The sequence below is a fragment of the Parasteatoda tepidariorum genome, chromosome 4 (assembly GCF_982258835.1).
Source record: "Parasteatoda tepidariorum strain Cologne lab strain chromosome 4, Ptep-v5.0, whole genome shotgun sequence".
In the NCBI taxonomy this organism is placed as follows: Eukaryota; Metazoa; Arthropoda; class Arachnida; order Araneae; family Theridiidae; genus Parasteatoda; species Parasteatoda tepidariorum.
In genome coordinates, this window is record NC_141758.1 from 98,305,535 (window position 1) to 98,332,338 (window position 26,804).

The 26,804-nt window shown below is 28.5% G+C and overlaps 2 protein-coding genes across 2 annotated transcripts; one reads left to right on the forward strand and one right to left on the reverse strand.

The window, feature by feature from the left end:
- Window positions 1-563: 563 nt before the first annotated feature.
- On the reverse strand, window positions 564-18,162 carry Trp1 (translocation protein 1). Its single transcript, XM_016072851.5, has 8 exons — window positions 17,700-18,162; window positions 15,893-16,013; window positions 13,018-13,123; window positions 11,241-11,430; window positions 10,394-10,480; window positions 6,316-6,376; window positions 3,764-3,883; window positions 564-1,242 (listed from the first exon to the last, which is right to left on the reverse strand). Exons 1-8 carry the CDS (start codon window positions 17,733-17,735, stop codon window positions 854-856), a joined length of 1,110 nt encoding a protein of 369 aa, XP_015928337.3. The 5' UTR covers window positions 17,736-18,162; the 3' UTR covers window positions 564-853.
- On the forward strand, window positions 18,131-26,782 carry LOC107455329 (uncharacterized). Its single transcript, XM_043052370.3, has 5 exons — window positions 18,131-18,434; window positions 19,342-19,419; window positions 19,502-19,670; window positions 22,547-22,899; window positions 25,491-26,782. The coding sequence occupies exons 3-5, from the start codon at window positions 19,631-19,633 to the stop codon at window positions 25,824-25,826; spliced, it is 729 nt and encodes a 242-aa protein (XP_042908304.2). The 5' UTR covers window positions 18,131-18,434; window positions 19,342-19,419; window positions 19,502-19,630; the 3' UTR covers window positions 25,827-26,782.
- Window positions 26,783-26,804: the final 22 nt, after the last annotated feature.

The following is a 26,804-nucleotide window of genomic DNA, read 5'->3' on the forward strand; positions in this document are numbered from 1 at the left end:
AGCTGACTGATAACTTATTCAAGGATCCAAATGGTTTTATATCTTGATTAGCTAAGAAATAAATTTTACTAATAATTTGCTATTTTACTACTAATAATTAATTGGTAACATTTGGTTAAAGCAGTTTAAAGTGATTTGGCACATTAAATGATAATTATGAATTTCAACATAATGTGCTTAACATTCAGCCTGTCATACTACATGCTATAACATCATCACCATTGTTAAGTAAAAAAAAAAGTTGGAGCCAAGTTTTAATTTCATAAGCACAATATAATATGAGGTTACAACAAAATATAAATGTTGCACAACATATTTTTTTAATTTTTGCATAGGCACCTCTTGGCAAAATGGCACTCCTGGCCCTAAGTATCACTGTATATGTATAATGTCAAACATCTTAATAATTTTACCTCCTCAATATAAACATTGCAGCAGTTGTGTGTAAAAAATTATCCATCCCACTCCATGAAAGTAATTTGGGTTACTTTAAATTACGAAAACAATCAGAGCAATTAAATTATAAAAATGATTAGAAACAAGTAAAATATCAACTACAGAGATTCATAATATGTGTTTAATTATAATTCAAAAATACTTTTGGTTGACACAACACTGGTTGGAATGTTTTGTTCTATTGAAACACAAAGAAACATAAAAGTAAAACACAATATTCTGTATTCCCAGATCAAAACATTTAACCTAAAAATTTTTTAAACACATTTTTTCTTATAATTTAAAACATTTAAATATATGCATATAAAAATAGTGAAAAGTCATCTGACACATTGCAGCAATATCCTCTAAATGTAATACAGGAGTAAATGCCATGAATCGAACGTCCGTCACCAGGTCACTTCGTCTTGCGATCTTCGTCCTGCTCGTCTGTGGCACTCCCTTCTTCAGCTTCTAAAAATTCGAAGCCATTGTCCGTTTTCTGGGCCTCACCCTCACTCTTCTCCGATTCTGACTGACTATGCTCGTTATTCTTTTCTTCTTCTTCCTCCTCCCCCTGAGACTCTTCTTTATTATTGTCTTCTTCTTCTTCAACTTTTTTCTCCTCTCCTTTGGAAGGTTTTTCTTTGGTGTCAACTTTTTTTTCTTTAGAGCCTTTATACTCATAGTGATAGAGAGGCCAGAAGGATTCGAAAAACCCTACATCTTCGGTGAGATTCGGCAAGAGCCACAAGTGGTGCTTTCCAAAAGTAACTATCCACACCAAGACAAATACAACCAGACGCACTGTAATAGAAAAGAAAACATATCTAATCAAAGTATAAAATTGATTTAAACATATTTTAACATAGGTAGGTATAGTTCATTCACCAGGACTTGGCACCACCTCCTCAAACGCAGAGTAAATTTCAGCGCGGGAGTAAGAAGAGAAACATTTCCGCATTTGAACATGTGACAACCCTTAATGTACGCCAAATGCAAACATTGAGCTCTTTTTCAGTCACTTACATTTATTACTTTATCATCTGCTAATATACCTTTCATTACTCTAGCTAATTAAATATATTTGAAATTGAAAAACTACTGTTTTCCCAGTAAAATGTCTCAAAATGGACAAACTATTCACTCAAAAGAAAGAAATATTATTTAATTTATGAAATAGTTAATGTTGAAAAATGCACATTAAAATTGCGAAATAAATATTTTTGTCATATGATCGCCAAATAACAACCTTGTTCAGGATTGTTCACATCCTTCTCCCACAAATAACGAGATGGTATAGTCGGATACCATGTGATGAAGGGGGAGCCAAGTGCTAACTCCTGGTGAACGAACTATACTTCATTTACATTGTACTAGAGCTGCACAATGGGCTATTGGTGACAGTCTGGGAAACATCCCTGGGTATGAGTTGAAGACATGCCCTCGCAATTTCGATCCTCTGCAGAGGGGATGGTTCCCCTGCTTTGGTATTCCAATGCCCTGCACCCGAAGTCGAGCACTTTACGGTAGAACAGTCTACCGAGGACTGATACCACACACCCACAGTCCCTACGCAGGCTGATCACCCCCTAGAGATGGCTTATGTGGTGAGAGTTATTGTTTAATGAGTGAAGCGATCTCGCAACATCAAGAAATGTTGTTTTAAGGTTCCAGTCATCCTTCTTTTATTGTGAAGGTTATTAAGAATTCAAATAAGTTCATTTTTTCCCCAATAGTAAATTACTAAACTAATAATTACCCGATTTTCCCCAAATTAGTATTAAGATGTGATAATTATCTATGATAAATGAATTATAAAATATTAAGAATTGTGCACCCCCGAACTTTACAAACATTAAAAACTGTGCTTCCCGATGAAATAAACCATTCCCTGCAAGAACTGCACCGATGTCCAACTTACCCAGGATCACTTTCTCGAGTGCCCAGCCTTTACCCCATATGTTTCACAACTGGGTATGGTGCCACTGGCTTCAGAACTTCGCGAGATCCTTTACAGTAATGATGTATTGGAGCTTGCGGATGCTGTTTTGAAGGCACACGAGGCCATTTATTGTGTCCATGGACATTTAGTCCATGGACACAATAAAAAAAAAATTTAAAAAAAGAATTGTGCAAAAATCTATCCTAAAAATGCAATTTAAATGTAAAAATTAAATAGATTCAATAGTTTCCAACTAGAAGACTTATTTTTTCCTAGCAGGGTTTCTGAAATACTAACATTTTTTGAAAAATACAGACTATCTAGACACTTTTGTTTTTCTTCTTATGAACTTTTCAAATTATATTTTTTATTAAAAAAACATAAAGTTAGAGAGGGATCAGTTGTAATTAGGAAATATTTCAGACAATGCAAAATAAAGGCTTGATGTAAGACAGTTAGTTATACCAGAATATAATAAATATATCCACAGAAAAAAATATACAAATCACGGATAAGATGATCAAACTGCTTTAAATTGTAAATAGTCATTCAGTTTCAATGCAGTATTCATCAAATCCCCTCCACAATAAACCTGATTAGATTTGTAATCTCTTAGAAATCAAACTTATCTCTAACTGGCAAGTACAGCTAATAATGAAATTTTAATATCAGAAATTTGTATTAGTCATGTTATTCATTAACTTTTTTAACTCGGATAACCAAAAAACTCAGTTAAAGCGAAGAGTATAAAAAAGGAAAGTAAACGAGTAGGTATAAATGTAATATATTTAACAAATACAAAATTTATATTAGTACACCACATACAATTCATATTATAATTAAAAAGCTCACTTGAAAACATTTAACGAGCATACTTTACGAGAATTAAAGAGTTTTTACTTAAATAAGTCCTTAATCGTTTTTTGTTTTCCATGACTTAGGTGCTTTTCTGCAGTTATGTTGCGCCATTTGTTTAGGGATAACAAGGCTGGTTCTTGTTGTTCTATATATATTTAATAGCACTTTCAATAGCTTTTAGTCCATCTGTATGAGAGATTTTTATATGTTGATTTTCATCGTCACTGTCTTCATCATCTTGCTAGATTCATTTTCATAATTTACAAAATTAACAATCATCGGTAATCTCGTGTTGCTCGTCAGCTTATTTTCCAGAGTGTTAGGAAGATAAAATTCAGAATTTTTTCAGCGGTAGTTTTAAAAGTAAAAAATGAACTAGATCGGAAAAAAAAATCCTTAGAATATTTGATAGCTCAATTAAAACGGAAACTCGAATAATCGGGGCTCGGATAATCGAGACTCTACTATAATTAAACTTTTAAAAAAAACTGTACAGAGCAGGACTATAAAAGGGAATATACTTACAAACAGCTAAACCAATAATGAAAACAAGGAAACAAGCAGCGGCAACACTTAGATAATAAATATAATGTCTTATCGTTTGAGGCCATAATGGAAAGAGGCATAGAAGTACAGCTGCCACAACTATAATAAACAACAGGAACAATTAGTTTGTGAGCACAAATTTACTATAAATTTATTACATCATTTGAAAACATTAAAATTTACAAAATTATAAATTACTAGATTTAAAATACTCAAATCCACTAAAAATAACTAGGTACCTATCACAAGAAATTGAATACAGAGATTAAATGTTTAATTAAATGTTCAGCCATTGTAAATGCAATTTATAAACTCTTTTCACATATACAATTTTACTTTTGTAATGCTAATTGCAATACTAATTGTTAAAAAATTGATATGAACATTGCAGCTGTGAAAATGTGATTATCAATAGAGAAACAACCTTTAGAATCAGAGTTATAGTGAAAGGTTCAAGATTTTTTAAAAAAAATATTTAATTTTTATCAATTAATGCCTGAGATACTATAAATTTTTAAAAATATACAAGTCATATTATAATTACTTAAATAAGAGTTCAATGGCTGTAAAATATTTTTCTCTCTCATATTTGTTTCTCGCTCTCACACTATGCTTTTTTTTTTTTTTGTTGATAATATCAGGAAATAATGTAATATTAATAAATATAAAAAGCTTCAATTTCAAAATTAAAAAGTCAAAACAGATTGTCTTTTTTATACAGAGGAATTTCCGTGCAGCTGAATTTGCCAACTATAATCAAATAACACAACAATAAATTTTCAGTGAATCTAGCAATAAATCCATTATAACAAACGGTTAAATTGAAATTCATTGATCATTTTTAGTATATGACAGTATTGTCGAAAACAATGATTGTTATAGCACTTAATTTTTTAATAAGTTATTAAGTAATCAAGTAGATAATAAATCAAATATTTAAAAAAAAAAGCAATTACTTAATAGCAAAAACTTGATTTTATTTTTACATTCTTTTGGTGAATTTAGTTGTTTCCACTTGAATACAATTCGATTTCAAAATAGAGTTCAACAATTAGTAAAGAATTCAGAATTTTCAGACCCATAATTCTACATGGAAAAAAAAATGAGTATTTTATATGCATTATGTTTCTTTTTTGAGATAGAAGTAGCAGGTATTTCACAATCTTCAATATTCTCTTTTAAGTCTTCTCCAAATCTTCCTATGTTTAACTTCCGATATAATATTTCAGATACAGTATTTGCTGTTGTAACTCTTTCAAGCATTAAGTTAAAGTATTGAAGGAGGAAAAAGAAACATCAGTGACAATTAAACAGGGTTGCCACTGATATCTGTAAAAAAATTCTCTCTGTTTTCCCTGTGCATATTATACACAATATATTATGAGGAAACACACATTCACTCCGTTCTTGTGAACTATATTAGGATAAAGACGATAGTTTTAGTTGCTGGAAAATCTTGGGGGAAAAAGAAACAGCTCAACACAAAACAAATAATGCTATAATAAATGAAATAATATAATATAGTTCACCTATCGTTAAATATCCCATACATTGCACTTTGAGAGGTATGCATTTTTTAAAAGACAAAAATAAGAAATAAAATCCCCTATTTTGTCCCCGTCTGTAAAGAAAAATTCAAAATTCCTTGCATTTTCCCTGTTATTTTAGCTGATTTTTAAATTCCCTGTATTTTCCAGATTTTCCCTGTTCTCCTTGTGGAGTAGCAATCAGTTAAACTAGAGTTCACAATAAACAAATACTGATTTCTCAGCTGTCCACTGGGCACATAAAATTACATTAGAAAAGTAGGAGTTTGTATGAGGTCACTAAAAAAGTTTGCTACAACCAAGTGTTTATTATACCTCAGGTTCGTAATAATGTGATTTAATTGTATTACTTTGATTGTATGTAATGTTCAACAAAATGAGAAGTATTTCTATTCGCAATGTTCTCTTGGAATTTATCAAAATTGGTGGATGAAGCTTGCCACTCAAATCTGGAAAAAAATTCCCTGTTTTTTCCTGTACATATAACACTCAATATATTAAGAGGAAACACAATTAGTGTGCTCTTGTGTCAGCTATATTAGGCTAACTATACCAATTTAAATTGAGGGAAAAACTTAGAGGAAAAAACTTAGAGGAAAGAAAAGAACAGCTGAACATACTTAAATAATGCTATAGTAAATGAAATAGTTCAGTATAACTGAAATATCATCCTTAAATATCCCATAATGCTTTGAGTTGACACTTAAAAGATGAAAATAAGAAGAAAAAAATTTAATTTCCTGTATTTTTCCCAGTTTGTAAAGAAAAAATAAAAATTCCCTGCATTTTTCCTGTTATTTCAGGTTGTTCTTAAATTCCCTGTATTTTCCAGGTTTACCCTGTTCTCCCTGTGGAGTGGCAACCCTGGGAATATGAATATAAACCAACCTCCATCCCACATGAAAGTCTTTAAAACTCTTAGCTTATACTCAAAAATATACAGTAATAATCCTTAATAGTCCAATATATAGAAAAATTCCATACCCATCAGCGTACCAGTGATCCATGTTCTTAGTGGTATTGGATCATAAATCCAAACGTAGGGCTGTAGAATAAAAAAAAACAATAAAAATTTCTTTCACATTTTCTTCATATAACTATACTAAGTATTTCATCACACTATAAAAACAAATAGAAACAAAAACCATTTAAAAACATGCAAAAATATTTTACTTTAGCAGCTGAATTTTGCACACCTTAAAAAATACTTTGATAATCAAACTTATCATGCTTTTTCTACAATATCTTTGAGATTATTTATACGTTATAAACAATAGCATTGCAAATTTTAAACAACATAAAGAGATCCTATACTTATGCGAGAAAGATAAGCAAGTTCCGTGCTTATGTAAGAAAGCATAAACAAAAAACAATTTCCCCAAACAATTGTACAAGGTAATAGACTTTCTTTTTTTTTTTTACAATAAATAGAATTAACTGTTAAATATAAATACTGTCTGGACTTTAATTCCCTTCCTCAAATTACAGCTCAGTTTCAATAAGGTAGATAGGTATTATTTAAATTGTCTCTGCCTTTTATTCAACCTAAACAATGAAATAACTTTTGCTAAATGACTTCAGGAAATAATAATTTTCAATTATTTCACATGTGCAATAAGAAATAACATTGGTTGGTTTAGTATCAAACAATAGCAATGCAAAAAGCTGAAATAGATTGATATAAATACACCTACAAATTGTGAAGAAAATATTATGTACTCGTATATAAACAAAAAATAAATAAATAAAGATAAAAAGTGGAAAGTCAGAAAGTTCGCAAATTTTTTCAGCAACTTATTTTTCCCGAAGAAACAAATTCCCACCAGAGAGGCAGACAGAAAATTTTCTAGTGTTGAGGAACAAAGTGACATGGAATGAACCATCAGAAGACAGGAGCAATCAATATTTACCCCCCTCTATCAGGTTTGAACTGGTTTTGTAGCGAGAGTGGTGAAAGCTTTTCTCACCTTTCCATCCTCCAAATTCTATCCTTTGTGTCCCGCCTCAGCTTTGCTGCAGATAGTTTTTATCTTACTTTAACACGACGGCAAGTGTTTCTTTCCTCTCCTTCTTTTGAGTTTCATTTTTCTAATACTATGCGGAATTATTTTTTAAAAAATGTCTTATAGTGCTGGGCTTAAACTTAAAAGTTATTTTCTTTCTGGAGACTACAAATAACTGTGCTGTTTGGTTGGTGTTTATGATGATGATTGGTGCCAATGACCGAAAAAGACATTAACGAAACATTCAGTGAACCTGACTCAGAAACAAACTTTGATACAGTTTGAAAGTTTTATTAAATTAATAATGAAATGTTTTCTTTATTTTTAAATGCCTGGAAAAAATTTTGAAAAAGAAAATTATCGATTTCTCTGAAAGCACTTGTATTGCAAATTGTAGAGTAGGCTTCTGATTTTCTTTTCGGAAAGTGGGGGGATAACCTTATACATGAGATAGACTTATACATGAGCACAAACAAAGACACGAAGAGAATATTTTTATAACGATTTTCCCATTGCATTATTTCTTTTTTCCTTTACTTTCTGAAAGCTAAAATAGATAGCATCTACAAATTAATCGTCTAATGCTAATAATGCATTATAAGAAAATAAAAATACAATTACTAGCTCAAAAAATCATAGGGGTTTGTAACAAGATAAGCAATTCATAAACATAACTCTAAAATTGAGACTTTTTAATGAATGAATTTAAACCATATGATTGACTATCCAATTACAATCATTGAGTTTAAATTGTTGTATCAGCATACATTTAATTACCATTTGATAAAGATTGATACGTAACTTGTGGTGCGCATGGTTTTTAATGCATTGTAAAATCTAAACATACATAATGTGATGCGTAGGCAAAATTAACACAAAAGTCAACTAAACTATTTTAATAATCAAAAGAAAAGGAATAACAAATTAAATGCAGAAAGATTCTCAATGAATAAAACTGCCTGATGAAGTTAAATTCAAAATTAAAGAATGAATATTAAGTACAGTACACTCTCGATTATCCGGTTTGCGGATTATCCGTGCTCATTCCAGAGTCACACAAAAAATATAAAGAGAAACATTTTCAAGATTAAAAAAATTTGATTCATGAAGTTATAACACTACCAAATTTTTGGAAAGCAATATTCGTTATTGGATTGCAGCATATGGAACAAATCGTCTACGTTATGGATGATATGGAAAATCATCTACGTTATCCTGATCGTGGAGAAAAATAATAACGCTTGATGAACAATCCTCTTCAGATGTTCAAGAAAAATATGATACAGTATTCTTGAAAAAGCAAAAGAAATCTAAGGTTTTGAAATTCTTCATGAAGAAAATTTAGAAGATTGGTTTCAAAGTGATGCATGTGAGCCTGGCTTCCAGTATTTGACTGATGAAGACATCGTTATGTTGTTAAATCAAATAGTGATGATAGTAACTGATGCCGAAGATGTAGTAAATGAATGAAATACAATTTCTCATTCTGCTGCTCTGTGGAAACTTTATTAGATTATATGGGAGGATTTGATTACGGTGACGTTACTGCGGTTCGTAAAATATGTGTATCGATATATGGCGAAGACGCATTACACATTTTTTAATAAGGAAAATTCCTAGTTTGATGTTATGCATGCAATTGTCAGTAATTTTTATATTTTTTGTACTGATATTAAATTTTTCTTTAATAAAAGGAGTTTTCGGATTATCCGTGTTTTTCTATTGTCCGTGCGACCTGTCCCGGTGATTAACCCGGATCATCAGGAGTGCACTGTATATATAATTTGCTTTCTTAAAGTCCATAAACAGAAATTAAAAAAAATATATATATTGCAAAGGTTATGGGGATATTTCGTTCCTGAGATGCTGGTGCCTACTTAATAGCTTTGACCCGGAAGTAGTTCAAAAAGAAAAGGAAAAAAAAGAAATCTACAGGGTATCTGCTACATTTTAGATTTTCAAATTCATGACTTTCCATGACTAATTCCTAGAATTTTTCATGACTTAACGAAGTTACTATTTTCTCTAACAAAAACACAAGAAATTTAAAAAAGCATTATAATAACATAAATTGAAATGATAGGTATAACCAAAACTGTTATACTCTGTATCTTCATATTTAAAGATTTTAAATTTAAAAAAACAGAGCAAAGAAAGAGCTGAAGCAATAAAAGAACTGAAAAAAATACAAAAGCAAAAAAATTTTTTTCTGCAGAATTATATTCCAAAGATACTTTTCTTGTTCATCCGAAAGGAAAGAAATACTCCTGATTTTTCTGTTCTCATTTCGGAATTAAAAAAAATTCGCCAATAACTGGCTTGCTTCAGCTAGAATTTTAAATTGATAAAATAAAAATAATAACAAAAATTCTGAAATCACAGAAGTTTAAAAGATAATTTGCTCTAGAAAAGATGTTTTTTCTTTCATTTTTTGAAAGAACACCATAACTTTTAAAGAACATGATAAAACATTTTATATTTTAATAAAATATGACTGTGAGTGGGGATTTTATTACAAATTCAGATATTCGGAACAACATGAAATGGGGGGTGGGGTAATTTTTAAATTCCATTTTAAAAACTAGACTTGTCAGCGACCTAAATCCATGACTTGCCATGATTTTCTTAAATAAATAGTTAAAATCATGACATTTCATGACAAATTTTGCTCAATACCGAAATTCATAACATTCCATGATTTTTCATGACTTTCCAGGTGCGCGGATACCCTGAACCTAAGATGTAGATATACAGAGGCCATGGCCCTCATATGTATAAATAAAGTTTAATTTTGTAAGTGTGTTTATCCAAAATCTTAAAAAAAAAATTTGCATGAGTTTCAAGGCTTTGAAACCGCAGATTTGAAAGCATTAGAAGAAAAATTGTTTTCAGTTTTGGATAATCAATGAATGCGTCATAGTCAATGCAATAGTCAAGTCATAGTCAATACAAATAATTAAATTCCAGCTGCTACCGACACCAAAAGAGTAATTAGTTGAAAGGGGGTAAACATTTAATATCTATTAAATTTTAACATCTTGACAAAATCAAAAACTAACCTCATTGCTATCGATGAAAAACTGTTCTAAGTGCATATCTAACTTTATTTTCTTCTTTTCCTTTTTCTTCTCAACAATATCTTTTTCCTGCAAGAAAATTTTCACTACATTAAGAATTTCTTAATATTGGTATTTATTACAGCAGGATACAGTCATATTCTTCGAATAAAATTAATTATTTAAAAAAATGTTTAAAACAGTTAGAAAGACAGTTTTATAATCCAAAATAGAAACATTAATGTTTGAGCAATAAATGGGGAATAGCAAAGTAATTTATTAAAAGAAACACTTTTCTACAAAGTGTAAACATTCATATTTATAAAATAAATTGCCTTCTAAAATAGGAGTATTTATAGAGCAGGATACAGTTGTATTCCTTGAATAAAATAAATTATTTAAAAAAATTCCTAAAACAGGTAGAAAAATAATTTTATAATTCAAAATAGAAACATTAATGTTTGCACAATAAATGGGAATAGCAAAGTAATTTATTAAAAGAAGCACTTTTCTACAAAGTCTAGATATTCAGATATATGAAATAAATTGCCTTCTAAAATAAGATATCTCAGAACAAACAAGATTTTAATAGAAGCTGGACACTATAGAAAGTTTTTATAACATTAGTTTGATGGAAGAAAGCCTTTTTAATCTTTAATTGAACAGAGTTTTATTTTCAAGCAATTGAATGTTCTCAAATCAATAAAAAAAATCCATTAAAAAAATACTAAAATGCTTTTATCCTTATTTGTAAAATGAGCGAACTTTCAACTTAAGTTATATTGGATATATAAACACATTAAAAAGACAAAAGACATCTTAATCTTAAATAAATAAATTGATTTTATACTTTAGGGGTATCTTTCTCCTCTACTTTTTCAACATTATCAGATTTTGCTTTCTTGGATGACTTTTTAGATTCCTTTTCTTTTTCAACACCGGAGTCCTGAGCAGCTTCTTCAACTTCTTTTTTCTTTTTCTTTGGTTCTTTTTGTACAACTATTTTCTTTGCTCTATGAAAAAACTTATGCTCCAGAAGTCTAGAATATTAAGAAGAAAAAAAACTGTACTTTTTTTAATTAATTTGGATATTACAATTTAATATTTGCATATTACAAATTATTATTATATTACAAATAAATTGTAATATAAATATAAATAATTTGTAATATACAGTAGTATATTACAAATTATTTATATTTGTATATTACTTTTTTGTAAATTTAAAATTTGCATATTACATATTATTTGTAATTTTCTTTAACATCAATTAAATTTAATTTTAAATTTACTTGAATTTTAAATGCTTAAATAAATTTGTTACATAAAAATAACTTGGATTAATTCTATGTTCATTTTGCAATTTAAATATATTTGTAATAAATTTAAAATAGTATTTGACTGTTAATAATTTAAAACAGCATAGCATTCAAGCGTGTTTGACTGTGTGTATCCTTGACGAAGTATTCCAATTACGGAACATGATAAACTTAAAATATATATTTAATAAAGCAACAAAAGATAACAAATAACATGCTAGTATTAAGTAATAAAGATTATTGATGAACATCTATTAGTAACGTGTTTATGTACTCTCTGGATTGGTGAGGCAGCGCCGCCGTTCAGCAACTACGACTGTAGTCAATGCTTTGTTAATAATGACAGATGGTGACGTCGTCTGACATCACAACATGTTTTGTTGATTCAAATTTTACACAAAATTATGCTACATTGTATAAATTTAAACAAATAGGCAATGAGACAAATCGTTTGCTTAGTTTTTTTCATGGTCAATTTGCTTTTGAACAGCCAGTCTTCAACTTCTCAGAGGAAATGAAAGGGTGAGTAGTATTGTTTTAATTTTATTATTTTTCTCACAAGTATTACAGTTGAGCCATCTATGTGTATCTTTAGTTGCATTTTGTACTTCAGTTTAGATGAATGGTTATTTATTATGCCAACATAGGAAATCAATTGGATCATTACGACAGATCAACTAGGTTATGTTAAACAAACAGCAATGTTACATACTACTTAATTTAAGTTTTTATTTGGACATTACTATTCCTTTTCTAATTACTTTTAATTGATATTCGCAATTATCAATTCAGAATAATTTACTCTTAAAATATTTATAAGTCATATGAAATTCCATTTTCATTTAGCACCATTTTAATTATAATACTAAAAGTTTAAAACCATAGTAAACAATATTTTCTTTGTGGCATACTGTAAACTATAGTTTCATAATTTATAGTTATGAATTTATTTATAAACCATAATCTAATTTTCTTTAAAATAAAACAGCACACTTCAAAATAAGGTCAATATATGTTGAACAAAAAAGTGAATGAAACAATTAGAAAAATGTAGGAATTTTTGAAATGTTATACTTTTGTAATTCAAAAAATAAATAAGTAAATTACATTCTTCAATATTTGTTTAGTAAAAAACTGAATTATAATTATTTAGAAATTCTTTCTGTAAAATAGAAAACCAAAACAGTAATCAAGATCCTAGTCTAGTCCTAAATATACACATAAACATAGTAATTCAATCAAACAGATCACACATTTATAAACTATAATTTCAATAAAAAATAAATAACCAAAAATTTACAAACATACCTGGCCATGAAATCAACAGCAATATCTCTATTTGAAAAATTTAATTCTCCTTTTTTGTTTTCTTTAGCCCATTGTGAGTCAGCTAAACAGTCAACAGCTTTAGAACCTGAAAGAAAAATTTATAATTCTTAACATTCTGGTTACCATCTTAACCATTGAAAAAATAATAAACCAAAAAAAAAAAAATTTGAACATTGTAATCAAAAGATGAAAAATATTCTATTTGAAATAAAAAAGAAATTCGTCAAAACTTTATTTTTCAAATTATGTATACTGTAATACATCAGATAACAATAACAGGGTGTGTAGACAGGTTTTTCAAAAAATAATAATAATAAGCACAATTTAAGCACTTTTTTAACACTCAAAAATATTTTTTACAACTTTTCAAAAACAAAAACAAAAAAAAAAATCATAATCAGGATACATGCAATTATAAAAACTATTTCTTCTTATTGTTTAAAGACCTCCATTTATATGAGTACAATACTACATCAAACATATTATACATATGCATATAATAAAAAGGCAAAAAAAATTTCTAAGACTTTACATAATCATGGAAAAATAACTAGTTTCTCAAAAAAACTGCAGAGAAAATTGTAAAAATCATGTTTTTTTTCTTTTCTTTTTTTCTTTTTGCAATTTATGGTGATGATCGAAACTGCAAAGAAAAAAATCTTATTTTGAAAGACGGAAAATTAAGCATTTTTACCAACCTCCAACTAAAAAAAGAACCTTTAAGGGCTTTTAAAAAAGTAAATAAAAAATAAGCACCTTTAAGCATTTTAAAAAACACTACACACCCTGAATAACTTTAGAGTATTTTTCACATAAATTGCATTAAGTGCAGGGTTTTTAACCAACCTAGGTAGTAACTAATAACTTTGTTCTTAATAGCAAACAATGAACACCTGCATCATGAGGGGACTACAGTGCAAAATTAGGACATTTTCCTACTGCCCAGTGGCCTGTGGTAGCTCTTTTAAAGGTGACTATTTTGTAAACCATACGGTTACTTTTTCAAAAATTGAAAATTTTCAATATTTAAAAATACTGTTCATATTAATAATATAAGGCATTTATTTTGTAGCATTCCCCATAATATGGTGAATATTAAAAGGTTTACTTCTAAAATGAAGAAATTTTTTAAAGAAACAAGCGTGAAATAAGTAATTTTCAAAATATTATGAAATATTCATAATTATTCTATATTTATTTTTAAAAAATAATTAAAAAAATGCACACAGAGTGCATTTTTGATGAAAAATGTAGTAATCGAGAGGATACTGGCAGACAATTTTTTAACCGTTATTGCTATGGGTGGATGACTGTATAAAGCTAAACCCAGGTGGAACTAGGGGTTAAAATTCACTTCAAGACTTCAGGGTTACTACTTTCGATTGATTATTAAGACTAAGTTTAAAAAAACGGGCCATCCAATATTATTATACTTGTAGTGTTTACAATATAACACATTCTTTCGATTTAACTGTCAGTGATACAAACAGCAAACGAATTCGAAACACTCCACAAGAGTAGGATTCTACCCAAAAAATAACTAACGCTGATATTTTACAAAAACATAAGATAACGGTCAAAACATGGTAAACCTTACATTATGTTGTGATGTTAACTTTCTCATATTTATTTACGGGTAACGACCTTTTAGAATTTATAAATTACAGAAAACTCTTATGAATGGTGAAATTAGTTGTGAATAATAAAACTAACAAAGCAAAATAATAAAACTTTCTAGAATATCAAGCCTGTTCATGCATCGCATCGTAAGCATAACATAAATGGAGGGATACATTGGAAGTTTTCTAAATTTTTTCCGGTTTTAAGAAGCTAGTTATTGTTTACATTCACTAAACCATCCATAACTGATGTTTAAAAACGCTAAAAACATTAATTTTTGTATCAGTGTCGCTTACAAAACATAAGATTATTTTCATTTGTATTTACAAAATGTTATTTTATTTGTTTTCACTCATTCTGAAAGGATGTAAAAAAACTTTGTACCTTAGAACCTATACAAGTATTCCACTCACTTATTAATACAGTACCAGCCCCATAGTAGAAACTCTCCAGAACACAGCCAGATAGTGAAAACAGTCTAAATTTCGCTGCATATTATTTCTCACAAAGTTTTATGTTTATTTTTAAAAAAACAGGCAAACGAATGGGGAAATATTATCAAAACTCCTTCTTAAAACTTTTCTAAACTTGTTTTTAATAAGAATTAAAAACCTGAATTATTTGATTGCAGGATTTACTGTATAGGGATTCGTTTCAGTATAGTTTTATTTTGCTAAATTTCGTATAATAATAATCTCCGTCTGACTGTGTTAAGATAAGTTTCTGGAAGATAGTGCTGCAGATTAGTTTTATAAATTATGCAACCAAGGGTACCAGTAGTACGGTAATTATTTAAGTGCAACTGATGTTTAGCAAATATTAACAGATAGTAAAATATTTCTATATTATTTAACATAATAGCGGAACACTAAATATAAATTAATAATATAGTGATGAGAGAGTATTGTACTTTTAAGCACTAAAAACAAAGCTTAAAAATTTAATATTAAACTTCAAATATTTGAAGTAAAAAAATAAAAGAAATTACAACAGATATTGCAAACTTGAAATAGTCAAAATTAGTTTAAAACTAACATTATTATGTAACTATGGTAGGCTGGTGATTTTTTAAACTCTTATAACTTATAAAATATTCAACTTTGTGGCGTAAAGATTTCTTTTAAATTCTAAATGGCAGTAATTATTAATTTTATTATTTATTAAAATTATAATTAATGCCAAAAGTCAAAATTATTTCAAAACATTATTAAAGTAAAGAAATAATTTTTATTACCTATAAAATATTCAACTTTGTGACCTAATAATGTAGTTTTCTTTTCTGGAAGAGTCTGTTTTAAGTACTTTGCAACAGCATATTCTTCTTTGGAAGGTTTATCATCCAACTTTACATCAACCTGCAAAAATAATATGCAGTAACACATTCTCATTAATCAATTTATGATAAATACATTGAATACACCACAGTGCTTGATATCATAAGTGGACTGCTAAAATGTAACTGGAATATGAAAAAGACAGGTAATTCTTGTGAAGATATTCATATTGGCTCCTGCACCAAAAAGAAGAGCTATCTATTGGTGGAACTCGCAACCAGCTTGGGGCAAACTAGCATGATTTTTATATAATTTAATGTTAAACAACAGGGCAAATTCAGCTGGCAAAGACAGATACAGATATAGAAATATCACCTATTCAGAAGTCTTGAGGGCTGGGGACCAATATCTGCTACTGAACCTAAAGATACTAACTACATTTTTGAGCAAATAAATTTGTAAAAAATTAAATATAGTTATCACAGATAAAGTACTTTTGCATTTCGTCATCAAGTTTCAAGCAAGTCGTCGTTCGTTTTCAAGCAAATTTAGCTATTTAATTTTTTTTATTCTTCCAAAAAAATATTTGTCATCTAAAAAATAAAAATAATAAAAGATAAATAAAATTAATTGAATTTACTTGCACCCTGTAACTTTGACGTGGGTTCTTTAATGGCGGCAAAATAGAAAAAGACCGTAGATTATTTAATTACTTCTATAACATTGCAATTATTCTAAATGCAAATTACGGCTTTGAACTTTGTTATTAGTGTACTCTCCCCGCAAACGACCAACTCTTTGAAACAGACCATTTTTTCTGCCTCATGAGAGTCCGTTTATCTAAGATTTCACAATGCTAAAAAGATATTTCAATTAAATATTTGTCTTTTATAAAACAAATATACTTTTAAAAAGAATAAAAAACTTCAATTTTCAATATTTTGTAATATTTATTATAAATTCTTATTTTATTCGTTTCTTGAAAAATTGTTTATTATGAATGGAAAAGAAAGACCAAGTGTTAGTCCAGCCTGTACTCTGCACCTGTTCAATTCAAAACGAACACATTAGAAAGGTTGAGATTGTTTTTACAAAAAATGCTTTTTTCTTAACATTGAAGCAAAAATAAATTTTATTAATTCAAAGTTACATAAATATTTATCTAAATAAATTAAGTTTTAAAAGTAGGGTTACATTTGCTAGTATATTATGTATCATTATTGATAAGCCACACAAGAAATAATAATATATAAGAATGGGCAGATTTCGTTTATTTTTTAAGAGGAAAAGAAAAAAACATTTTTTTTGGTTTTGTTGGTAGGTCAAAAACCTTGCTTAAAAGTGAGATTTTCTAACAATAAGAAAATTAGATAGAAATAATAAGAAAATCGAAGATTATATATAGTAAACGTTCCAAGGTAACGAGCCCAATCCAAAGGGCACCTGATTCTACACTTTAATGTACTTAAAATAAGGAAATATTTATGAAATATTTTTGGACATAATAGAAAATGTCATTAAATCTTTGAAATATACTTGTAATAAAAGATTTCACACAACTTCATAATATTTAAAAAAAAATTATTTAAGAATCCACGATTAAATAAATATTTATCAAAGCACAAAATATTTGCATTTATTATTTGCTCAAGCCAATCTGTCTCAAAAAGATTTAACCACATACGGATAAAGTTCATCGACACAGCAAAATAGCCAACATTTACATTATAAACAATTGAAATCATTTTAAATAAATATATTATTTACCTCTTTTTTCTTTTTATTTTTTCGACGTTCGGCCATGGCAATGAAATAATTTTAAAAGTGATGACGACCAGTCAGAGCTTATTGCTTGACGTCAAAACAATAGAACAGGTTTATGTTTAATGTCAAGCGTTTCCGGATGACTGTTTTCATCTACCCGAGACATCTGTTCATATATAATATTAATTTCTAAAACAATAACAAAACGGAAACGAATAATACTTTTTGCTTTGGCAACAATAGAAAAAGGCTGCCAGGCTGCCGATCAAGAGAGAGCGCTTACATATTTATTTAATTTTGAAAATAACGATTTCTTTTTTCCTTTAATTAAAAAAAAGTATGAGTGTATGCACACTGCTTGTGTAATTAAATAGGATTTTATTTTTGAAACTTTATTAAATAATTTTAGAGATTATTCATTGATAATACTCTCAACTACAGTGCGCAACTTTTTTTTACACCTTTGCATTTTCTCTTCAATGCGCGCGTCTACTTTTTTTGATAAGATAAAATCATGACATCATCAGCTTAATTTTTGATTGGTTAAAAATGACGTCACCTTAAAACTTATAAATAGAACGTAAATTTTATGATAATCAGTTTCAATCTGTGAATCAGTTCAATAAGTTATAATCTGCGAGATTTTCAGTGAACTAGTGATCTTCAGTTTCTATTAAATTCATCTTTTTAAAACTTAATTGGGTGGAAGTCATCTGATTAAATCGTTTTCTTTAACAGGTAAGCATTATAGTTATGAATTAATAACTGTTATTAAGTAATCATTATTTTTGTTCTTTTTTAACGTGAAAATAATATTAAGATCGGTTTGATATCACTTCTGAAAGACTTTTTTTTTTAAATGCATAGATATATTAAAGCCTTTTTATTTAATGTTTTTCCATCATTATTATTACGTATCTGATGTCTCCTCCTCATTAAAAGCAATAAAATGTCTAATCATTTGAGGGGCGTAACAACTTTTTGTTTGCGCTAGTCTGAGAGCAGTTTTATGAGCGAGTGTTTTATGTTAGTATGTTGTAAATAAGTTTTAAAACCTTTTTTTTTGTCATATAGCTTTATTTTAAATCAATTATCTGGAATTTTTTATTTACTGTTAGTCTAGAGATTTTAAGGTAATATAACGTTTATCGTCTAAGTTAGACATTTACCCTTTGTTAAGTAAGAGATAACATTTTTGTTAGTAAATTTATTGATAAATAAGAGCTGAGCTGTATAGTTTCTGCTAAGGGGGGAATTTCCGTATCATAACCTGTGGCAGAATAATCGCAAAGTCTTGAAACTTAACTTCAAACTAAAAAAGACATCACAGAAAGGGACCAACTCAAAAGGTATAACTCGTAGCAACCCCCGGGGCAAGCATCTTCATGTTTGTTTTGTTTTTTTTATTTGCAAGTTTAAAATCTATTTGGCATCTTGGCGATTGTAGTTGGCGGCACAGATCCCTAAATATCCCCCTGCAAAGTTGTCAACTAACTCCAGATTTTTAATATCAAGTAGGATATAAGAAATCTGGATCTTAATCTTCTTTCCATAGTTAGTCTTAAATTAAATATCTTCTTTCTATAGTTGATAACTGAATTCAGCTGACAAAGTTTCGAATCTCTAATCTAAAGTTTAATTTCAGGTGAAAGAAGATATTTTTGCTATCTAGTGCAGGTGTGTAAGGACCATATTATTTTTTGAAGAAGAGTTTGAAAATCAGGTACTTTTTTTTCCCTCTATTTATTAAAATATTTGACACTCTAGACTCTCTAATTTGTTCTAAATCTATGTTTTGTTGGTAGTGCTTGCAATGTCTTACAACTGTGTGTCAATGTGCGGAGAAGATAAGCAGCAGTTTACAAGGAGTCAGATGTCCACCCTTTGGGGTGGACACCACAAGTGTTTCAGCAGAAACAAATGCGCTGTCAAGCATGTTTTCAATAGAAGATATACTCAGCCAGGGTGATAAAGGTAATCAAAATGTTTTAATTTTTTATTCCTGTTTATGCCTTATTCATTTTCCCCCATGATTTTACAGCTTAGTTATCTTCTAGCCATCAAAAAAGTTATGTTTTAATAAGTTATTATACAGTGTATTCATCATTTTAAAAAAAATGGGTGAGAATTTCTCCCCCTTTCTCAAAAACAGGATGAGATTTCAAGAAGTTAAGTGAGATTTCTAAAAACTTAAAAAAACACAAACTCTTGAAAAAAAATCTTTTTTTTAATTATAATACATTTTAACGTCTTCTATTATTTAAAGCATTGAATATTTTTGGTGCATCATCATATAAGATTTTGCCTTTACAAGGTATTTGTCCATCTTACATTAGCACATAAAAAACTTCACATGAAGAAGCCTTACCTACGGTAAACACGTGGTTACAGAGAAATGCGTTCTGAAAGGGGCTCTGTGGTTGTGTTCTGTTGTTCGAAAAGGTTCTGAACAATACTGGTAAATAGGGAAGCTAGATAATGGGGCAGATGTTGAAAATAATGAAAGATCCAAGACAGAAAAAAACGGATTTTATTCTAAATGGCATAATTTGTAGCTTTTTCTGAAATTCGCGAATTTTGAAATTGATTTATAGAATGCTCGAATCTCTTGCGGTAATAATTTTTTAATGCTAGAAAAGAAAAAAATATGCGAGGTTCTTGTGCTGTAGTGAAAACACTGTATTATAACTAACATGTCATATTGTTTGAAATCTAACTAAAAACTTTCACATACATGAAATAAACAAGGTGTCTGTCTACCTGGACAGTCAAGGATTTAGGTAGCCGAAAAATCTCATTTTTAAAATGGAATTCCCGCCATCTCCACCCAATTTCATCTGAATTTTTAATAAGATCCCCACTCACAATTTTATTTTGTTAAAATATAAAAACTTTTCATCATGTTCTTTAAAATTATGGTGTTCTTTCAAAAAAGTTGAAGAAAAAGCATTTCTATAGCAAATTATCTTTTAAACTTCTGTGATTTTAGAATTTTATTAGTTTTTTTTTTATAATCAATTTAAAATTCTAGCTGAAGCAAAGCCAGTCATTGGAGAATATTTTATTCCGAAATGAGAACAGAAAAATTTGGAGTATTTTTTTTTTCCTTTCTGATGAACAAGAAAACCAAACATAATTCTGCAGAAAAAAATGATTCGCTTTTGTGTTTTTTCAGTTATTTTATTGCTTCAACTCTTTCTTCACTGTTTTTTAAGTTTGAAATCTATAAATATGAAGATGCAGAGTATAACAGTTTTGGTTATACCTATCATTTCAATAAATGTTATTATAATGCTTTTTTAAATTTATTGTTCTCTTTTTGTAGGAGAAAATAGTAACTTTATTAAGTTATGAAAAATCCTTGGAATAAGTCATGAATTTGAAAATCTGAAATGTTTTGATTATCCCCAAAACTCAATGAACATAAAATAAAGCATTTTTAGATTATACATAATCTAAAAAAGAAATTGATATTCTAACCACTTGCAATCCTGAAATAATAAAATAATTTTCGAAACCATTGAAGCTAATAATTAAAAAAGCATTGGTTTAACAAATCAAGAGGAAAATAAAATAGTCTGAAATATTTTGTCAAACTTAGCAGTTATTAAAATATCTTAATGCACATCAGCTCTAACAAATTAAAGTTGCTCTACCATAGTGCTGTTTAATTCTGAACTCTTTCAACTAATTATGAATACTAAACATATCTAGAAAAGTCATTGAATTTTATTCTTCTGTTTGACTAGCAATTCAGGTTTGAGTTAGTTAACTAACCATAAGTTAACTAATGGCATGTTTAGAAAGTTGCTTGCTGTGTTCTGTTTATAACAATCATCAAAATAACAGTGACAGTATGCATGCCAAAAAAAGTATTGTCAAGTAGCTATTTGTTCTTGAGAAATTGGGTAGAGGTATAAAAGTATATTGTAAGTAACCATTTGTTTGTGAGAAATGGAATAAGAATATAAAAGTATAACTAAATAATTATTTGTTCCTAAAATATAAGGGTACAAATAAAAGAAAAAATTATGTATTTTAGATTATAATCACCATTCTAGTTTGATATATTTAGGTAGATACAATTTTCATAACTGTTATATATATACTTATTATTCTTTCCTGCTTTTAATTTTTTTCTGCATCGAAGATATCTCTTTTTGATTAAGTTGCTTTCAGTAGGTAATATTGTTAGTTAGGCTTTTTCAAACTCTTTCACTAAATGAATTTTAATATAAATCATTGAAATATATAAAAAAAGGAACTTATTTTTTGATGTATTTAATTTGTATTAGTATGATAAATTAATCACATTAAATATTAATTATAGTACATTTCAAGCTCAAAAAGTTTGATTTGATTTTATATTAATGCACGACGCATAACTTTGAATTGGCCTAATCTTATTCACACCAAACTTAAATGACTAATGACCTTATAATTTACTTTTAATGAAAAAAATATATATAATACTCAAGCACTTCTAAAGTCTTAATCCTTACTTATGTTTAGATAAAACTAAAGGAAATTCATTTTGTTTAAGGTCATTTTTTTTTCAAAGATATTTTCGATAGCTTTAACATTCTCAATGTAATCATCTTGAATATTATTAAATATTTACCCAAGCATATTAATGTTCCATCTCATAACTATATTAATAGAAATCATTTTGTGATTTCTAGACTAGTTACAAATTACTTTATGCATAATTTTACTAACAAGTGTATTAATTACTAGCATGCCTCAAATTAATTTAGTTTTCTTTTTGGTTATTATAGGTTAGACTGTTCTTGCAATGTTAAAATCATATTCTTTATGTTTATTATTAATTATTGCCCTTTTTTTTATAGATTTAGAGTTTGGAAATTTCTCGGATCATTTGGGTGATCAGTGTTTTCTAAGTCAAGAATTTATGGACTTCAAATTTCTTGATTCTTTTAATGAGATAAGTGATTCAACTGTTAATAACACAAGCATGAATTTAGATCTGAAGGGTGATGTGATGGCAGAAAAGGCCATGGATGTTTCTTTATTAAATATGAACACTGCTATTCCTGACAGTGAATTGTCTCAATATTTAAATAATACCACTATTCAAGGTGATCTGATTTTTATGGAAGCTGATATCCTTGGCAAAGAGCTCTCTTACGATTTGGGAACTTTTGTTGATGGTGCACAACTTCCGAAGAATGACAGTTTTGAGGTAAATATATTTGGGACTCTCATAGAAAAGACCTCTCTAAAAAGATTTTTCTTTGAATGACTATCGCGTGCAGGTTTAAGTTTATTAGTGAAATATATTTTTATTAACAATTTTGTTTTTCTTTGATTGGAAACTTCTCTTCAAGCTTATCCTGGTTAGTTTTAATTTATTTTTAACAGTGAAAACCATTATGTATGCTTAGATCAGTAAATAAATCAAGATATTGATGTAGGTTTTTACTCATTATTTAGAAAGAGAAAAAAAGCAACTTTGCTTTTCAGTTTCTCCAAAATAAATTTGAATTTCGAAACTATATAATATCTTAGAGTGATTCCAAAGAAAACTTAATTCTCTTACGTATAGTTTCTGCCAGAGTTGGCTAGATTTAGGACAAAATGAATTAATCCACAATTTAAACTGCTCTGTCCAAATCCCTTTTTATTCAAATTATATCACAATTTTTAAAAAGATATTTTGAAAGATAAAAAAGTTAATTTTTAAACAAGAAACAGAATGAAAACAAGGTTTTGTTTTCGTAAAAAAAAAAATTTAAATATTTTACTATATATCTTCAACTCTTTCTTTACTGTTTTTTAAATTTAAAATCTATAAATATGAAGATGCAAAGTATAACAGTTTTTAGTAATTTGTGTAATTTCAAAACATAATCAGGGTGGCCACCCACCTGGAAAACCTTGAAAACCTGGAATTATCAGGGAATTTTTTTATACTGGAAAAAACCTGGAAATATCAGGGAAATTTGGATAAAAACCTGGAAAAATCAGGGAATTTTAAAGAAAAGCTGGAAATTTTTCTTTGATAATTTTTTTAATTTCACTAATTTAAATTATTTGCTAATTTTCTTAATTTAAATTATTTCATCCATTATACCCACTTTTTTTTAACGGAAATGTATCGCCAAACAGTTGAAATATCATCAACTTAGCAATACTTTGCTAGCATCAAAATTTGCTCCATTATAGTTCTGTTAAACTAGAATGCCATATAAAATTCTCCCACGGTTGCTAAACAAATGTGGAAACGTTTGACCGCTATGGGAATTTAGGAAAATTTAGGAAAGATTCTGGTGGAAAAAGGGATTAGGATATTAGCTTCTGTTTTTAAATTCTGTCCTTGGGCTGAATCCATTTATGGCTCAAGTTTGTTCCGATGCTTTGGTGGTTATTTTTTTCCTCGATTTTGACAAAATGTTTTTGTATTTTTAACTTTATAAAATTCTCCAAAAATTAGTTGGTTAAATTTTATGATAATAGATTTTATATTGCACTCTTTTTCTTTTTCTACTCCCATTCAAAGAAATCTGTGAATTATTTTTTCTGAGCAAACCAACGAATCACACATTTTTTTTACAATCGCTAACAGCAATGTTTGTCGACAAATTGTTACAATTGTTGCATTAATGGCAATTTTTCTATTTTATTTTAACCTCTTATAACATATTTTAATTTTAAAAAAAGGCTCCTTTGTTGGTCAATGTATGATTTTTGATTCAAAATTTTGTACCAAAACATTAAAAAATAAATAAAAAATCTTGAAAATTGTCAAAATAAATTATTTTTTTCAAGTATGATATGTTAAAAAAGTAACATTTTGAATAAAATATTTTATAATATAGACACTTTTCTTGTACACATCCTATACTTTATAAGAAAAAAGAAACAAAAACCTGGAAATTTTAAGATTTTTATCTGGAAAACCTGGAAAAATCAGGGAAATTTGAAATCTGATTCGAGTGGCCACCCTGATAATCTATCAGTATTAAAAGCATATTTATTTGTATTTAAAGGATAAGGTATTCACTTTTGTTGTTCATTAAATTGTGAAGCTTCTAAAGTTATTCTCTTTTCCTATTATATTATTTTCTTTTAATAAATTAAGGCAAATTGTATAAAAAGTATCAAATATTTAATAATAGTATATGTCATTATTATGTGTACAATGGTTACAAATATAGAATTTTTACCTTTACCAATTTTCAAGGTTTTGAACACTTTAAGACAGTTTTAGTCAGTTAAAGACTGTAAACCCCCACATGTCCTATTAAAAACCAGTTTAGGGCGTCTAAAACCCCAATTACTTGCCAACCCTCAAAACTGCATGTGCAGTTCTTTTCTCTCTTCTCATGTGTTCTAAAATTAAAATAACATACTAAAAATTTCAAAATAAAATTATAATTATGTGTTAGCTTGCATTCCAAAAACTGAAATCCGAAAGGTGTTATTTCTATTTCATTTCCATTTATTTTCCTCTGGAATTTAAGTTTTAAAATATTTATTACACCCTCAAAATAAGCTCTTAAAGTTTAAAAAGTAAAAATTCACATTTAAACAGTTTTTTGAGGATGAATAAAGGATATCCAAAGAAGCAAATGATAGCTTGAGATTGCTCAATCAAAAAGTCATCATAGAAACTGCTAAGCCAAAGAAATCTCAGTATTAGCTTATATTAATATTTATGTGGAATCTTCTAATTAAGATAATCCAATAATTATTTTTTTAAGTGATAGGATGGTAAAAAAAAAAAAAGTTTTCTGTTTTTATTCCATGCATTAATTAATTGCTCTATTCTAGGTTTCTGGATCTGCAGAGGTTTCTTCGACAACAAACACATTGTTTGATTTGTTGGACGAAAGAAATTCTCTGGATGATGATCTACTTCAAGAACCTGGAGGGAGTGAAACCGGAGAAAGTGTTGCAGGGAGGAAATATCTAGAAATGAGAAAAAAGAACAATATTGCCTCACAAAAATCTAGGAAAACACGCAAGCAGATAAACTCTAAGATGGTTGAAAGGCTTAAAGAACTTGAGAAGGAAAACAAAGAGTTGTCATCACTCGCAGAAGAACTAGAAAAAGAAAGAAATACTCTGCAAGAATTGTTAATGAGTGTTATTGCTAAAAAGTCTTGACTGTTTTGTTAATGACTTTGTATGTGACCCTTCCTATTATTGATCTAGATACAAAATAAGAGTAACTGAACCAGTTGTGCACAAGATGTAGTGTTGCAAAAGAACCTCAAATGTAGTGGTAGAGAAGAAGAAAAAAAAATTTTTAACATGCTTTTGGGTTATTTAGGTTCAAAATAAGAGTAGTGTACTAGCTCTGCACAAAATGTAGTTTTGCAAAAAAAAAAAAAAAAACCTCAAATGTAGTTGTAGAGGGAATTCTTAAACATGCTTTAACGTTATTTGGGCCACTTGTGCTTGGTTTTCCCAGTTTCTCGTGGTGAAATCCAATAATCTAAGATTCTAATACACTTGAGAAAATTTCATAAAAAAATATGTCAACTTAATTTCTTAAATAGGTAAACCAACCTAAAATGAAGTACTATCAGGGTTCCCACTCCATGGGGAAATTCAGGGAATTCGGATTCTTTACAAACTTCGGAAAAAAAGGGAATTTTGTTTCTTATTTTCGTCTTAAAAAATGTTGACCACTCGAAGTGTAATCTATGGGATATTTAAGCATATTTCAGCTGTTCTTTTTCCTCTGAGTTTTTCCAGCAATTGAAACTAATAAATGTAGTTAGCCCAATGTAGCTCGCGCAAGAACGCATGAATTGTTTTTTTCCTCTTAATATATTGTGTATAATATATAGAAGGAAAACAGGGATTTTTTTTCTCCAGGAGTGACAATCCTGACTATTCAATTCTATGAATATAACACGCATAAGATAGTTTACATGTCAAGTGTTTACATGAGAGTAAATATTACAGTATAAATTTGTATATATTAATGCATTATATTTCTAGTATATAGTATTTTATTTCTTTTTGATGGTTTTAACAGTTCTCAGTATTATCTATGTCTAATTATTTTATGTGCTATGCTATAGTTTAAATAAAATTTGTGTCATTTAGTGTTATTCGGATTTTTTTTTTCTTCCT

What these genes read in the sequence shown, in the direction of transcription:
- Trp1 (XM_016072851.5), bottom strand. Translation starts at nt 17,735, where the DNA reads ATGGCCGAACGTCGAAAAAATAAAAAGAAAAAAGAG. An exon ending in AGGAGAAAGATACCCCTAAA is followed by an intron (nt 10,481 to 11,240) that starts GTATAAAATCAA and finishes ATTTTCTTGCAG; the next exon opens with GAAAAAGATATTGTTGAGAA. An exon ending in TTTTCATCGATAGCAATGAG is followed by an intron (nt 6,377 to 10,393) that starts GTTAGTTTTTGA and finishes TTTATTCTACAG; the next exon opens with CCCTACGTTTGGATTTATGA.
- LOC107455329 (XM_043052370.3), top strand. Translation starts at nt 19,631, where the DNA reads ATGTTTTCAATAGAAGATATACTCAGCCAGGGTGATAAAG. An exon ending in ACTCAGCCAGGGTGATAAAG is followed by an intron (nt 19,671 to 22,546) that starts GTAATCAAAATG and finishes TTTTTTTTATAG; the next exon opens with ATTTAGAGTTTGGAAATTTC. An exon ending in CGAAGAATGACAGTTTTGAG is followed by an intron (nt 22,900 to 25,490) that starts GTAAATATATTT and finishes GCTCTATTCTAG; the next exon opens with GTTTCTGGATCTGCAGAGGT.